The 12118-nt window shown below is 52.5% G+C and overlaps 5 protein-coding genes across 5 annotated transcripts; 2 read left to right on the top strand and 3 right to left on the bottom strand.

The window, feature by feature from the left end:
• Positions 1 to 1110: 1110 nt before the first annotated feature.
• UREG_01088 (6-phosphogluconate dehydrogenase (decarboxylating)) lies at positions 1111 to 2959 on the bottom strand (the record flags this gene model as incomplete). The annotated part of the gene is made up of 5 exons (XM_002541526.1): positions 1111 to 1551; positions 1614 to 2042; positions 2103 to 2554; positions 2615 to 2802; positions 2943 to 2959. 5 exons carry the CDS (start codon positions 2957 to 2959, stop codon positions 1111 to 1113), a joined length of 1527 nt encoding a protein of 508 aa, XP_002541572.1.
• A 993-nt stretch (positions 2960 to 3952) lies between these two features.
• On the top strand, positions 3953 to 5197 carry UREG_01087 (putative RNA binding protein; the record flags this gene model as incomplete). Its single annotated transcript, XM_002541525.1, has 1 exon — positions 3953 to 5197. The coding sequence occupies one exon, from the start codon at positions 3953 to 3955 to the stop codon at positions 5195 to 5197; it is 1245 nt and encodes a 414-aa protein (XP_002541571.1).
• A 626-nt stretch (positions 5198 to 5823) lies between these two features.
• Positions 5824 to 7579, top strand: UREG_01086 (uncharacterized protein; the record flags this gene model as incomplete). The annotated part of the gene is made up of 2 exons (XM_002541524.1): positions 5824 to 6371; positions 6430 to 7579. 2 exons carry the CDS (start codon positions 5824 to 5826, stop codon positions 7577 to 7579), a joined length of 1698 nt encoding a protein of 565 aa, XP_002541570.1.
• A 319-nt stretch (positions 7580 to 7898) lies between these two features.
• Positions 7899 to 8798, bottom strand: UREG_01085 (uncharacterized protein; the record flags this gene model as incomplete). The annotated part of the gene is made up of 2 exons (XM_002541523.1): positions 7899 to 8570; positions 8640 to 8798. The coding sequence occupies 2 exons, from the start codon at positions 8796 to 8798 to the stop codon at positions 7899 to 7901; spliced, it is 831 nt and encodes a 276-aa protein (XP_002541569.1).
• A 2114-nt stretch (positions 8799 to 10912) lies between these two features.
• Positions 10913 to 11995, bottom strand: UREG_01084 (DNA-(apurinic or apyrimidinic site) lyase 1; the record flags this gene model as incomplete). Its single annotated transcript, XM_002541522.1, has 1 exon — positions 10913 to 11995. The coding sequence occupies one exon, from the start codon at positions 11993 to 11995 to the stop codon at positions 10913 to 10915; it is 1083 nt and encodes a 360-aa protein (XP_002541568.1).
• Between the last annotated feature and the right edge of the window lie 123 nt (positions 11996 to 12118).

Genomic DNA, 12118 nt, shown 5'->3' with positions numbered 1-12118 from the left:
ACAGCTCCTCAGTGTGTCGAAGTAGGCGGAGCAGTGGTGACGCGAATGCTGTTCAACGAATGCTGGTGTCAGTCATCTCCATGAATCTAGCACGGATGGCCGGTTATCTCTTGAATGGAACCGCCATCACAGAAACCAGGACTGCACTCACCGCGCCCCAATAGCTCCACTGAGCGCAACCTCCAAGCTCACCATTCCCGACGGCCCCAAATTCGGCGCCATGGCACCACCCAGGCCCTTTCCTCCACCAGCATGGCGCTTAGTCTCCGCAGCCATGTTAGGATGCCCAGCGGACACCGCAGCCTTTCGTAGCGTCACCTTGAGAGACTTTGTCAACCAAAGAAGCTTCTCAGAGTGCAGACAACACTATGGACACAGCACCATAGAGATGGGCTGCTTCCGGTATTAAAATATAATAGGCTGCAGGAGCATAGAATGTGTCCTTGATCAATTAGCCTGGCCGAATGCGTGGGCGCTACAATTCAAAGGGGAAACCAGTAAGCGTCACTCAGCAACCAAAGCTCAAAGACAGGCAAGGAGTGACATGAAGGGAAGAACAATCAAGAGAATTAAACTGGTAGAGAAGAGCAGGTGCAGAGTCACAGGAATCCCGAGTCCTCAGCCAAACCACCCAGCGTGAAGGGAAAAAGTCGGGAGGTGATGCTGCTGCTTGACTTGTGTTTCTGGATGACTTCAGGTCGGGCTGGCTGGCTAGTTAGCTTTAGATGCGACGGGCGGCGGCAGGCTAAACAGCCGCCACCACACCAAACAGGCTTAGCGCCAGCCTGCGCTTTGCTGGCATCACATGGAACAACAAGGGGCCTTGATTAAATTCACTGTGATCCGTGCAGTTGTCTTACTACTTATTTTCTTTTCAGTCATGCAGACAATGTACGAAATCGGTTGGATAAAATACAACAAAAGCCAGCATCGCACTTGAATATCCTTCCTTCAAAAATCCACTGCCATTCACACCGGTTGTCTTTGGGTCGGATGACGCGGATAGCGCTCACAAATGGTTATGGCTTGTTGGGCTATGTGCGTTCTCTAGGTTTGAGTTAACTACAAGTGCAGTATCAACCCGAGGTTTACAAGGTTAATTGCCCTTTGTTAGACTTGGTAGTTGGAAGCAGAGACATTGCCTCCGCGGCCGGTCCAGTTGACGTGGACATTCGTTCCTGCTGGATACCTCTCATTGGCGCATTCCGGCTTCATCAAGAAAGTATGCGCGCCGAAGTAGTCGCGCTGGGCCTGGAGGAGGTTGGCTGGGAGATCATGCGAGCGATAGCCGTCATAGAAACTCAACGCAGTTGAAAAGGCTGGAGCTGGGATACCCCATAAGGTTGCCTTGCTGACAACATCGCGCCATCCGGGCTGTGCCTTGTGGATGGCGTTGTTGAAGAAGTCGTCAAAGAGGAGATTTTCAAGCTCAGGGTCGTTCCGGTATGCGTTGGTAATGTCCTTCAAGAAGACGGAACGGATGATGCAGCCACCACGCCACATCAATGCAATCGAGGGCTTGTTCAATTTCCAGTTATACTCTTTGGCAGCCTATAAATCCCGGTTAGTGCTCGCCTCCAGTCGAACGTGTCACGGTAAAAGACGCTACTCACATTCTGAATCAGCATGAAACCTTGCGCATAGGAGATGATCTTGGAAGCATAAAGGGCTTGCTCCAGATTGTTGATGAACTCGTCCCGGTTACCAGTGAACTCGGGCTTAGGGCCTTGCAGGATCTTGCTGGCGCGAACTCGCTCTTGTTTCAGAGAGCTCAGGCAACGGGAGAAGACAGCTTCTCCGATCAAGGTCACCGGCATACCAAGATCAAGAGCGTTGATAGCAGTCCACTTACCAGTGCCCTTTTGACCAGCGGTGTCCAAGATCTTTTCAATCAGCGGCTTGCCGTCTTCATCGTTGTAGCGCAAGACATCTCGAGTAATTTCGATCAAGAATGAATCGAGAACACCCTTGTTCCACTTCTCAAAGACATCACCCATCTCCGCAGCGGTCATACCGAGACCCCTCTTCATGATATCATAGGCCTATAACATGGGTTCAGCCGCAACAAATCTCTGTTGCTGAGAGTCGAGATCAGTCCTCACCTCACAAATGAGCTGCATATCTCCATATTCGATACCGTTATGGACCATCTTGACATAATGGCCTGCACCCTCGTCTCCTACCCAATCGCAGCATGGCTCACCATAGCTCTGGGCAGCAATACTCTGGAAGATATCCTTGATATATGGCCATGCCTCTTCGTTCCCTCCCGGCATCAAACTGGGTCCATAGCGGGCGCCTTCCTCGCCGCCAGACACACCGGCTCCGACGAAGCGAATTCCACGCTCCTTGAGGTATTTGCAGCGGCGATTGCTGTCGGGGAAATGAGAGTTTCCACCGTCAATTATGATGTCACCGGGTTCGACGTAGGGAAGGAGTGCCTCGATGAAATCGTCGACGGGTTTGCCGGCCATGACCAGCAGCATAATTCGGCGGGGTTTCTTGAGCTTTGCGCAAAACTCCTGGATTGAATGGGCTCCAACAATCGATTTTCCTTGACTGAATCAGAATCCACAGGTGGGAAACTTCGTAACGATCCGCTGGGCAGACAAACCTTTGGCCTCATTGTCTAAGAATCGATCGACTTTTGAAACTGTGCGGTTGAAGGCAACAACTGTAAATCCATGGTCGGCGGCGTTTAGGATGAGGTTTTGGCCCATGACGGCCAAACCGATGAGGCCAAAATCGCCACTGGGGGGAATATGCGCAGGGGCACCGACATTTATGCCGGCCAGGCGCGCGCTGGCGTCAGCTCTCAGTCATGGAATACTCAAGCGGGCGATTTAATCAGAAAGATGGAACAACTACATGAAGTATGTTCATCCAGAGCATTGGCGTGCTGGGTAGGGTAGCTGCTAGGGACAAATAGAGGGCGCACTTACACTGCTTGATCAGCCATGATGGTCGTGGATCAAGGAATTGCTCTGTTTGTGTTGTTGTGAAGACGTCGGGTGCTCCTTGTATCAATTGCAGGTGGTGGAAAAGGGACAGGTTGACAGCAGGACGAACGGTGGGGTTCGCTGCCTTGGTGAGGGTAGTTTAGTGGGCTGCTCCGACCCAAGTTCTCGCGGTCACGTTGAGGACAATACGACAAGGAAGCGGAATAATGGCTGATAATCTCGACAAGGCTCTGCAGTGAATGCAAGATGAATTTATAAGTCCTCCCGCTTCCCGTGTAGCCTTGCGTTTGTCATCATTATAGCATGATTCTCTGATCTTGATTGCTCTCCAGGAGCGGGGCATTCTGGTTAGTAATGAGGGGCAAACAATGGTTACAAAAGGCGCCGGGATCTCGATGCGAAACCCAGCCCTCGCATCAATTGAAGCTTCGAATCGGATTAGCAGAGTTTTAAATGCGCCCAATAGGCCCCCTGGACAAAGGGCTCTCGGTGTGCAAAATCCCGTGCGAGTCCCGCCATGTCCGTACAACCGCAGCGCGACACTGTGACAGCAGCCAGGAATAGGGATTAGTCAGCTTGATATGCCACATGGCTAACACTCCTGATTGGTCAGCTGAAACTGGATGACTCAGCAAGCAAGAACACGGCGCTAGTGCATGTACGGTTAGCCCCATTGACATGTCGAGCTTCCATCCGCCTTTTTGCTGCTCATCCGCCAGCACTGGACAGCTGTTGCGCCAGATATCCTCGCTGCGTGCATTCTTTGCTGTCAAGACCAAAGCGAAAGCCGTTGTCACATCAAACCGCTTAAGAGGCCCTGTGCTCGTGTCGAGAACTTCGCCGCTGTGACGTCTAGCGTAGGACGTTTGCTTCGAGTTCCACCATCTGAAGCGGGTTTCAGGCCGGACGTGCGCAAGGTACGTGTGTCTGCTGTTATTACACACCTGCTGCCAAATATATCTGCCCTTGCTCCGACGAACGTTCCGTTCATCATGTCGTTTCCACCTCCTCCAGGTTTCCAACAAACCCCGCGTCCTTCCTCCACCCAGCCACACCCGCACAGCTCGCTTCCCCCGCGACCGCCTTCCGCCTCCTACGCTCCCTCGGGTGCTGCTGGGACACCAGGCAACCCGCAAAGACCTTCGGATTACAATGCCTTCACTCGCTTTCAACCACGATCGGTAGCGGCTACCCAGTCTTATCGCCCTAATAGTCCCGCTGCCTCTATTCCTTATACGCCCAGTGGCGGGTATTCGGCGCCAACTCCGCCGCACAATACGGGTTACCAGTACCCCCCGACTCAGTATCAACAGCCGAGTCATCCGTATCAGCAGCAGCAGCAACAACACGATAATTATTACCCCCAGCAACAGTATGGCTCCAGTAACTACAATCAGTCGTCTGGCTCTCACAGAAACCAGTACAATGCTGGGCAGGATCAGGGTGCCTACGGATTTGGGGGGGCCAACAGAGGAATCGCGCGTCATGGCGATTCCGGCATGGATCCAGAGACTGAAGCTCAGATCGCCCAATGGCAAAGCGCCTACATGAGCAAAGATGAAAGTAACCAGACCGTTGGCGGTAAGGCCGGGGCGGGGCGTCGAGACGATGCTTCATCGGCTACTGGGGCCAACACCGGTCCACTTGGCAACGTACAGCGGCTTCATGACGCTTCGACGATCTCTGCACCTCCCAGCGGCGTTCAGACTGCTTCTACCACACCTGTCGCTGGCCCCAATCAACCAGGACCCCATAAAACTGTTGTGCGTTCGGGCGGTGGGCAGACATGGACCGATCCGACTTTGCTGGAGTGGGATCCAGCGCACTTCCGCCTTTTCTGCGGGAATCTTGCCGGCGAAGTAACGGACGATTCTCTGCTCAAGGCATTTTCAAAGTACCCGTCAGTCCAAAAGGCACGCGTCGTTCGCGATAAGCGAACGGAAAAGAGCAAAGGGTACGGATTCGTTAGTTTCAGCGACGGCGACGATTACTTTCGAGCTGCGAGGGAGATGCAAGGCAAGTATATCGGCTCGCATCCCGTGCTCCTGAGACGAGCGATGACCGAGATCAGACCGGTTGTTGCAGGGAAAGGTGGCGCGAAGGGAAACAAAAAAGGTGGTAATGCAGCTGGCGGAGCTGGCGGCGGTAAATCTTTAAAGCCGGGCGGTAAGGCTGCCGGTGGTGGTGTACAGAAAAAGCAAGCAAAAACCAAGGGTGGATTGAGGGTGCTGGGATGATGAGCGGTCCTGTAACTAACTACTCGCAACAGCCATGGTTCATTGCCAGCACTTTTTGACGTTTCTCATCCATTGCTGTTGTGTATCCTCCGTAAAGTCCCCAGATGCATTTGCTCCTCACGCGCCCTTTGCCGCCATTCCGATATCGCGCGTCTCTTTCTGCGTCATCGGCCAGAGACCCGGCGTGCTGCTAGGCCTGAAGCGGCTAGGCGCCGTCACAGTAGCATTTCGTCGGAAGTTGAAAGCGTGAAGCAACGCAGCAGCAACGGCGGATGCAACTCCAGCGGGAGCATCATCGCCATGGCCGGGTGGGCTCCAGATCGCCAATATGCTCAGTCAAGGGCGCCTTTCAAGCTAACTAGCCAACTCGCGTAGCCGATTCGGAGCATTATAACTTAGATAACTAGCCTTATCAGACATCCGACGGCCACCAAGTCATCCACAGCGTGACTTTTCTTTCTCTATTTTTTCTTTATTTTCCAATTCTCTTTTCTGGTCTGGATGCAATAGTCAAGCTGGTGCATAATTCGCTTCGGGCTCTGTTCCTTTTTTTCCCGTGTTGGCTTGTTGCAATCTGTTCACATATATAGACTTCTCCGCGTATGAAGTGACCACGGTTTCCAGCCATGTCGGGCCGCACGGGTGTAGACGGACAGCAGAAACCCAACGCCCAGTCCATCCAGTCCTTCCTGACGCCGCTGGTGCTCGACGACGCAAAGATCCACGACATCTCCTACCGCCTGTCCAAGGTCTACCAGCGTCTGGCGCGGCACGGAGAAGGCCACTTCTTCCCAACCCCTGTAACCCATCTCCCCAGCGGCCACGAGACGGGGTTCTATCTGGCTGTCGACGTGGGCGTCACCAATCTGCGCGTAGCTTTCATTGAGCTGCTGGGGGACGCGTCGGACAGCCCTAATAATGGCTCCTCGTCGATGTCGCTGGTTGAGTCGTATATAGAGAACAATGCCATCCCCAAGGTGTGGCAGAGACGGGTGAGGCGCACGCTGGAAAAGGCGTGGAGGATCGAGGAACATCTGAAGGAGGACCCGACGGAAGAGCTATTCTCGTGGATTGGAAGCTGTATCGCGGAAGTGGTTGCAGATGAGATCAGGTCGCATAGCTTCGAGCTGGCGGCCGAGTTGGAGACGGGGTTGTCCTTCAGTTTGCCGATGAAGTATGTACTGTGCATGCATATATATCCGGGCGAGCAGGACACTAACTGCACTATTCAGGCAGAATTCGCTGGGCGAGGCTACCCTGATGCCCGTCGGAAAGGCGTTCTTCATCAGTGAAGATCTCGATCTCCGTCAAGCGCTGCTCGCTGGCTATGAACGCCATACACGACGGACAGATATTGGATCCATGGACCAGCACCAGATGGTATATCAGCTCCCAAGGCTAAACATAGTCGCCATCGCCAATGACACGGTCGCGACGTTGGTCTCGCTGGCGTACTCGGTCAAATCACTGCCCAACACCCGGGTCGCAATGGGCATCATCGTGGGCGCAGGATGCAATGCCACTGTTCCCATGCAGCTCTCCGACTTACACGAGTCCAAAGTCCGTCAGATCCTCTCCTACAACCCCAATGCGACGCAAGCAATCATCAACACCGAATGGACTCTCCGTGGAACAGAACTCCCGCTCCAAGAACTCGACGTCTTCACCAAGTGGGACATGGAACTCGACGCCAATACCCATCGTCCCGGCTTCCAACCGTTCGAATACATGACCGGCGCCCGCTACATTGGCGAACTCGTCCGCCTCGCCGTCTTCGACTACTTCACCAACATCCTCGAAACCCCCCAGCACACCCTGCCCCAGACCCTCACGCAGCCCTACGCACTCACCACCGCCTTCGTCTCCGACATCATCGCCACCTCTCGCGCCGACACCGCTCTCGCCGCCAGCCTCGCCAGCAGACTCCCCCCGCCGCCATCCAGCCCCTGGACCTGGACCCCCGACCTCGCCAGCGTCATGCGCGCCACCGCGTCCGCCGTGCAGACTCGCTCCGCGGCGCTTATCGCAGCCGCATCCGTCGGCCTGCTGGCCTGTAACCACGAAATCCATCTCCTGGAGCCACACGCAACCGCGGAGTCCTCGCAGCCCAGCCAACCCGTCATACAGAGCCCCGAAGACCAGCGGGATGCGCTGTGCCCGGGCTCCGGGTGGCAGAGCGGGCCGGAGGAACTGGTCGTGGCGTACACGGGAGGTATTATCCAGCATTATCCGAATTTCAAGGAGATGTGCCAGATGTTTATCGATCGGCTGATCTTGAGGGGTGGTCCGCAAAAGGAGGGGAAGAGTGTGTTTTTGAGAGAAGCGAGTGATGGCTCGATCATTGGCGCGGGAGTGCTGGCGGGGATGGTGTCGAGCAGGTAAATAAATTATTTTTTGTCGACGAATTTCTAGTATATATGATTTTTGGATGATTGGATTGTGCTGGATTGGCTTTGGCTTGGGCATCAAGTGTGATCTCGATGCGCAACGTCAAGGGAATGAACATATATGGCTCACAAAATGTTAATGTCACGTTGTCATGTCTATAAGTGTTGAGATAGTCTTACTCTACCTATTAACTACATACTATTTTCATTTAAAACGGAAGTTCAATTATTCTCAAACTACAAACAGGGAGTTGACGCTCAATTCTCGCGCAAATCTAATCTAATCCTTCATAGCAAACTATCACTAATTACTTCTATCTATACCTTTTAGGACGTCTACCTTTTGCCCATTCAGCATGTGCGACCCCCTGCATAGCCAGGTCCCCTAGCACCGCCTGTGCCTTGTCAAGGCTGTCAATTGTAGAGACCGGGGGCGGGAATACCATAAACTGCCTTGTGGGCTCATTGACCTTGTCGGGATCAATAAGATCACACTCCAGCAGGTAGTTGAACTGGGATAACCAGCTGGTCGCGGCACTAAACCCGCGGTCGCGGATCGCCAGTAACAGCAGCGCCTCCGCGTATCGCTCCGGGGTGGGGATTCTGACCGGCGTACCGGGATGATGTCGACATTTACCTCTGCTCGTCTCGTTGCCCAAGATGGGATGCTGGTTGTTTGGCGGGAGCCGTGCGTCATCTGCGAAGATGATGTTCTCCGAGTCTGAGAAGGTGGTGGTGTCGTTCTCCAGGGGCAAGGCCCACAAGCGCTCGTCTTTGATGTGCAGCTGGATGGACGGCCACATGTTGATTTCGTCCCCCAGGAAAGAAATGTGGAAATGGACGGCGGGATTGCAGAAAGTCCGTCCGTCTTCTGTCACGGGCGCTCTGTGATGGCAGTTGCTAGCAGCGCAAGGCACCAGACCAGCGTGGATCAGGGTCTCGGTGGCTCTTTGGAGGTGTGAGCGGTCAACCACGAAGCTCATTTCCTAGGCTGGATCAGCAAATTGTATGCCATCTAGTTCTGGACTGCCATGGTACAGGGTAGCAGAGCATACGATATCTCCTGTTGGAATGCCATAGATGTCGATCACGCTATTCCACCACAGGATGTTCGGGATATCAACACTGTTCAGCAGCGACGCAACTTTGATCATGGTTGGTGTGCAAAATCTTGCGTCTTTGAGGGCATTCCGCTCTACTAGATGCGACGCCATCCTGCGAAAACACGAGGCCTTGGGTTGGGATGAAGCAATCGGTTGACGTGCGACAGTGCTCTTTTGCCCATCAGCACCGAACGAAGAAATTCCAGGAGCAACGCACCTTTTGTATGTGGTATCTTCTCAAGTAACCTGGCCGCGTCAGTGCAAAGGGACGGGGAACCAGCAGCGGTTTAAACAAAGGCGAATTGGTCAATCGCAGGAAAGCAGGTGGACAACGGAGGGCCATTTTCAGTAGCCTTGGAACCAGAGAGTCAGTGATAAAGTGATGGTTGGTGCTCGATATTTGAGGGCCTCTTCTAGCTTTCAAGATAAAGGGCCATTGCTGAACACACGGGCGTCACCGATGAGTTACACCGTCGATCAAAGGGGAGAGATCTGTTTAGTTCCACATCAATACATCTGAATTCTCAGCTGCGAGCTACTTCTCACTATCACGTCATTATTGTGATGATGACCACGGCGCCTGACGGCTCGATCCCTACAGGGTATCTTAGGCTTCCAGCCCGCCGGTGCATACAGAGCGTTTCCGGAGCCAAGCGACGAGCCTCAGGCGGAAAACCCAGCCACCTTAAGCAGCAAAAGAGAGCAACGGGGTAACTACTACATGACATTCTTTAAACAGCTTCTTCTTGAGAAGCTTTTGGGTACATATGGCAGGCTGCCGGCATATAAAGCGCTAGCTATAATGAACGTCAACACTCACGTAACTAGTTCATTCCGTTCCTCATTCACACGTCTATCATTCGGACAACGTCCGTCGCAACAGTCATCGCCTTGCCGATTTTGCCAGGTCTTCTAAACGAGCATTGGCCCACGAGAATCAACCAGAGGCTGTTGCCTAAGACTGGCGTCTGCATGCCGCTTCCAGATGTGCTACGCCGCAGAACTTGCCGAAGATGAGAGCTCGAACCTTGCCTCTTCCAATCGGTAGCCCCTGAGCCGCATCCGATCCCTGCGCTGGTGAGGTTTCCGAGCAACATCTGCCACACGCAGGACAATTGCAATTCACAGCAGCTGCCGGTCGAAAACTTGTAGATATCCTTCGCCGAAGCTGCGTCAAAGCGCACGTATCGAGAGAATGCGCAGTATAAATGCGCCCTCTATTCCACACGTTGAGGGTGATGAGCGTGCTTGTATCTCGCATAGTTCGAAGCCCACGATACTTGTTCCTCAATCTTAGACCCTTCGGCCGAAAACCTTTAGAGAATGGCGTTTCCTCTTGCTGCCGATATGACGGCAGCTTCACGGGCATTCATTGATGCCGCCAAAATCGTTACGGGCGCCCAAGCTGCCAGTATCCGCTTAGCCCTAGTAGGAGGTACCGCCATTATCAATCAGACCAACCACCGGTTTACCCAGGTGCATGAATGAAAAGCAAGCGATGTCTTATTAATTCTAACTCATCTTAGGACATCGACTTTTATGTGATTGGCACGGACCGGATGGCCCTGAGAGACGAAATCGTACGCAAATGCAACCCTGAAAATGGATCACCGATTTGGACGAAAAACGTAGAGTCGAGGTGCGGCTTGACTTATTCGATCCGGAAACAAGATGGGCCTGCTGTGAATATTCGGATAGATATCATCGACGACCAAGTTGTCAGCTACCTAATTGTTCACTATTCTTTTTTTAGAGGCCTGCGGGCGTCAATGCTGACCCACGTACTAGACAGGTTGGAGCGTGTCGTCGCACCAAATACTTGCGCAACTAGCGGAAACGAACTTGCCTTGGGGCTCTCGAGACGATCTCATTTGCACTAAAGCGAAAAGCGCACGCGATCGGTGCAGGCGTGGACATCCCAAAGGGAAACAAGATCTCTTCGACATCGAGAAGCTGTTGGAAAAGATGCCCGGGGTATTAACCAATCCCACGCACAAGGCACACTGCGTTCAGCACCTCTCTGAAGTTGTAGGACTTCATCACTGGCCAAAGGAAGAGTGGGAAACCAGGCTTGGAATCCAATTGCCATAGAATATCGAGAAGGGCGATATGCCCACTTGTACAGAGTAACCGTTGGTTAGCCGCTTCAAAACTCCGCTCCTTCTAGGGAATGAATCACAGTAATGGATGGCTTCGAGAGAATTTTCTCATCATATCATTCCATTTTAATTGCTTTCATATTCCGCATCGCTGAGTGCAGTTTCCTCACCGCTTGATTCGGTTTTCTCCTTTTTCTTGCCCCTTTTCGAGGCAGCCCTAGCTTTGGTCTTCTTTCCCTTCCCATCTAGCATATCTCTAATGTCCTTCTGCTTTGCATCTTTAGCCTGCTCCTTTTCTCTCTTCTTATCGAACAACGCTTGTTGTTTTTCCCGCTCTTCTTTTCCCTGCTCAGCCAAACCTGCTTCAAGGGACTTGAACTCCCGGCTTTCGGGATCCATCCCGATCAGACTTTCCAAAAGTTTGATTTCTCGAACCCAAACGGATTTATCTTCAATCATCGCTGGTTTGGTTTTGGTTTTTGCTTTCGTCGTTGTACGAACCTTTTTGGTCTTCGAAGCCGTTGACGTCGTTGTACGCTTTTTGCCAGATGGCCTTTCCGATTCTGATACGTCCAAGTTGTCGTGCTCACACTCGGATGCAACAGCTTCCTCCTGCTGATGTGCCTCAACTGTTTCTGCAGGCCTGTCAATGGGTGTTTCCAAAATCATAGGCAAGTCCTCCAGTCGTTTATCATTCATCACGTTATGAAATGCCCTCAAACCCAAGAAACCTGTCCCGATGTTGGCATGCAAATCCCGCTTACTGCCCAATGGCGTTTTCGAGTCATTGATGTGCAGTGCTCGTAGGAACTTTAGGCCAACGGTCTTATCAAACTCGTCCATGAATTCATTCCAGGATTCTGGGGAACGGAGGTCATATCCAGCAGCGAAAGTATGGCAGGTATCAAGGCATATTCCCAAACGCGGATGGTAAGTTTCCGGAATGAGCGCTAAAAGAGACTGAAAATGCGAGAGCGGCCCGCCAATAGTGGTTCCATGACCACAAGTTGTCTCTAAGACTGGAATTACGGTCTTTGTGGCGTCCAAGGCAGCTATGAGAGCCTTCGCTAGGCGAGAAAGTGCGGAATCAAGGGTGGATTGGTTGGTTGCACCAGGACTGCAATTGATATTAAGTTTCTGTACCTTGAGGATATGAGAGTGAGGGAAGCTAACTGAAAATTGTAGAGTTTTATACCAAGCTCCTCGCATCGTTTTAGGTCATCTATGAAAGAGGTGTATGCCTGTTTCGCTTTCGTAGGATCTTCCTGCGCCAGGTTAACAAGGTAGGAGCCATGAGGAAGGACATATCTAGATTGACATTAGACAATACGG

This window comes from Uncinocarpus reesii, genomic scaffold, assembly GCF_000003515.1.
Source record: "Uncinocarpus reesii 1704 scaffold_1 genomic scaffold, whole genome shotgun sequence".
NCBI classification, from domain to species: domain Eukaryota; kingdom Fungi; phylum Ascomycota; class Eurotiomycetes; order Onygenales; family Onygenaceae; genus Uncinocarpus; species Uncinocarpus reesii.
The sequence above is the reverse complement of the archived record's forward strand: the minus strand, read 5'-3'. Positions and strand labels throughout refer to the sequence as shown.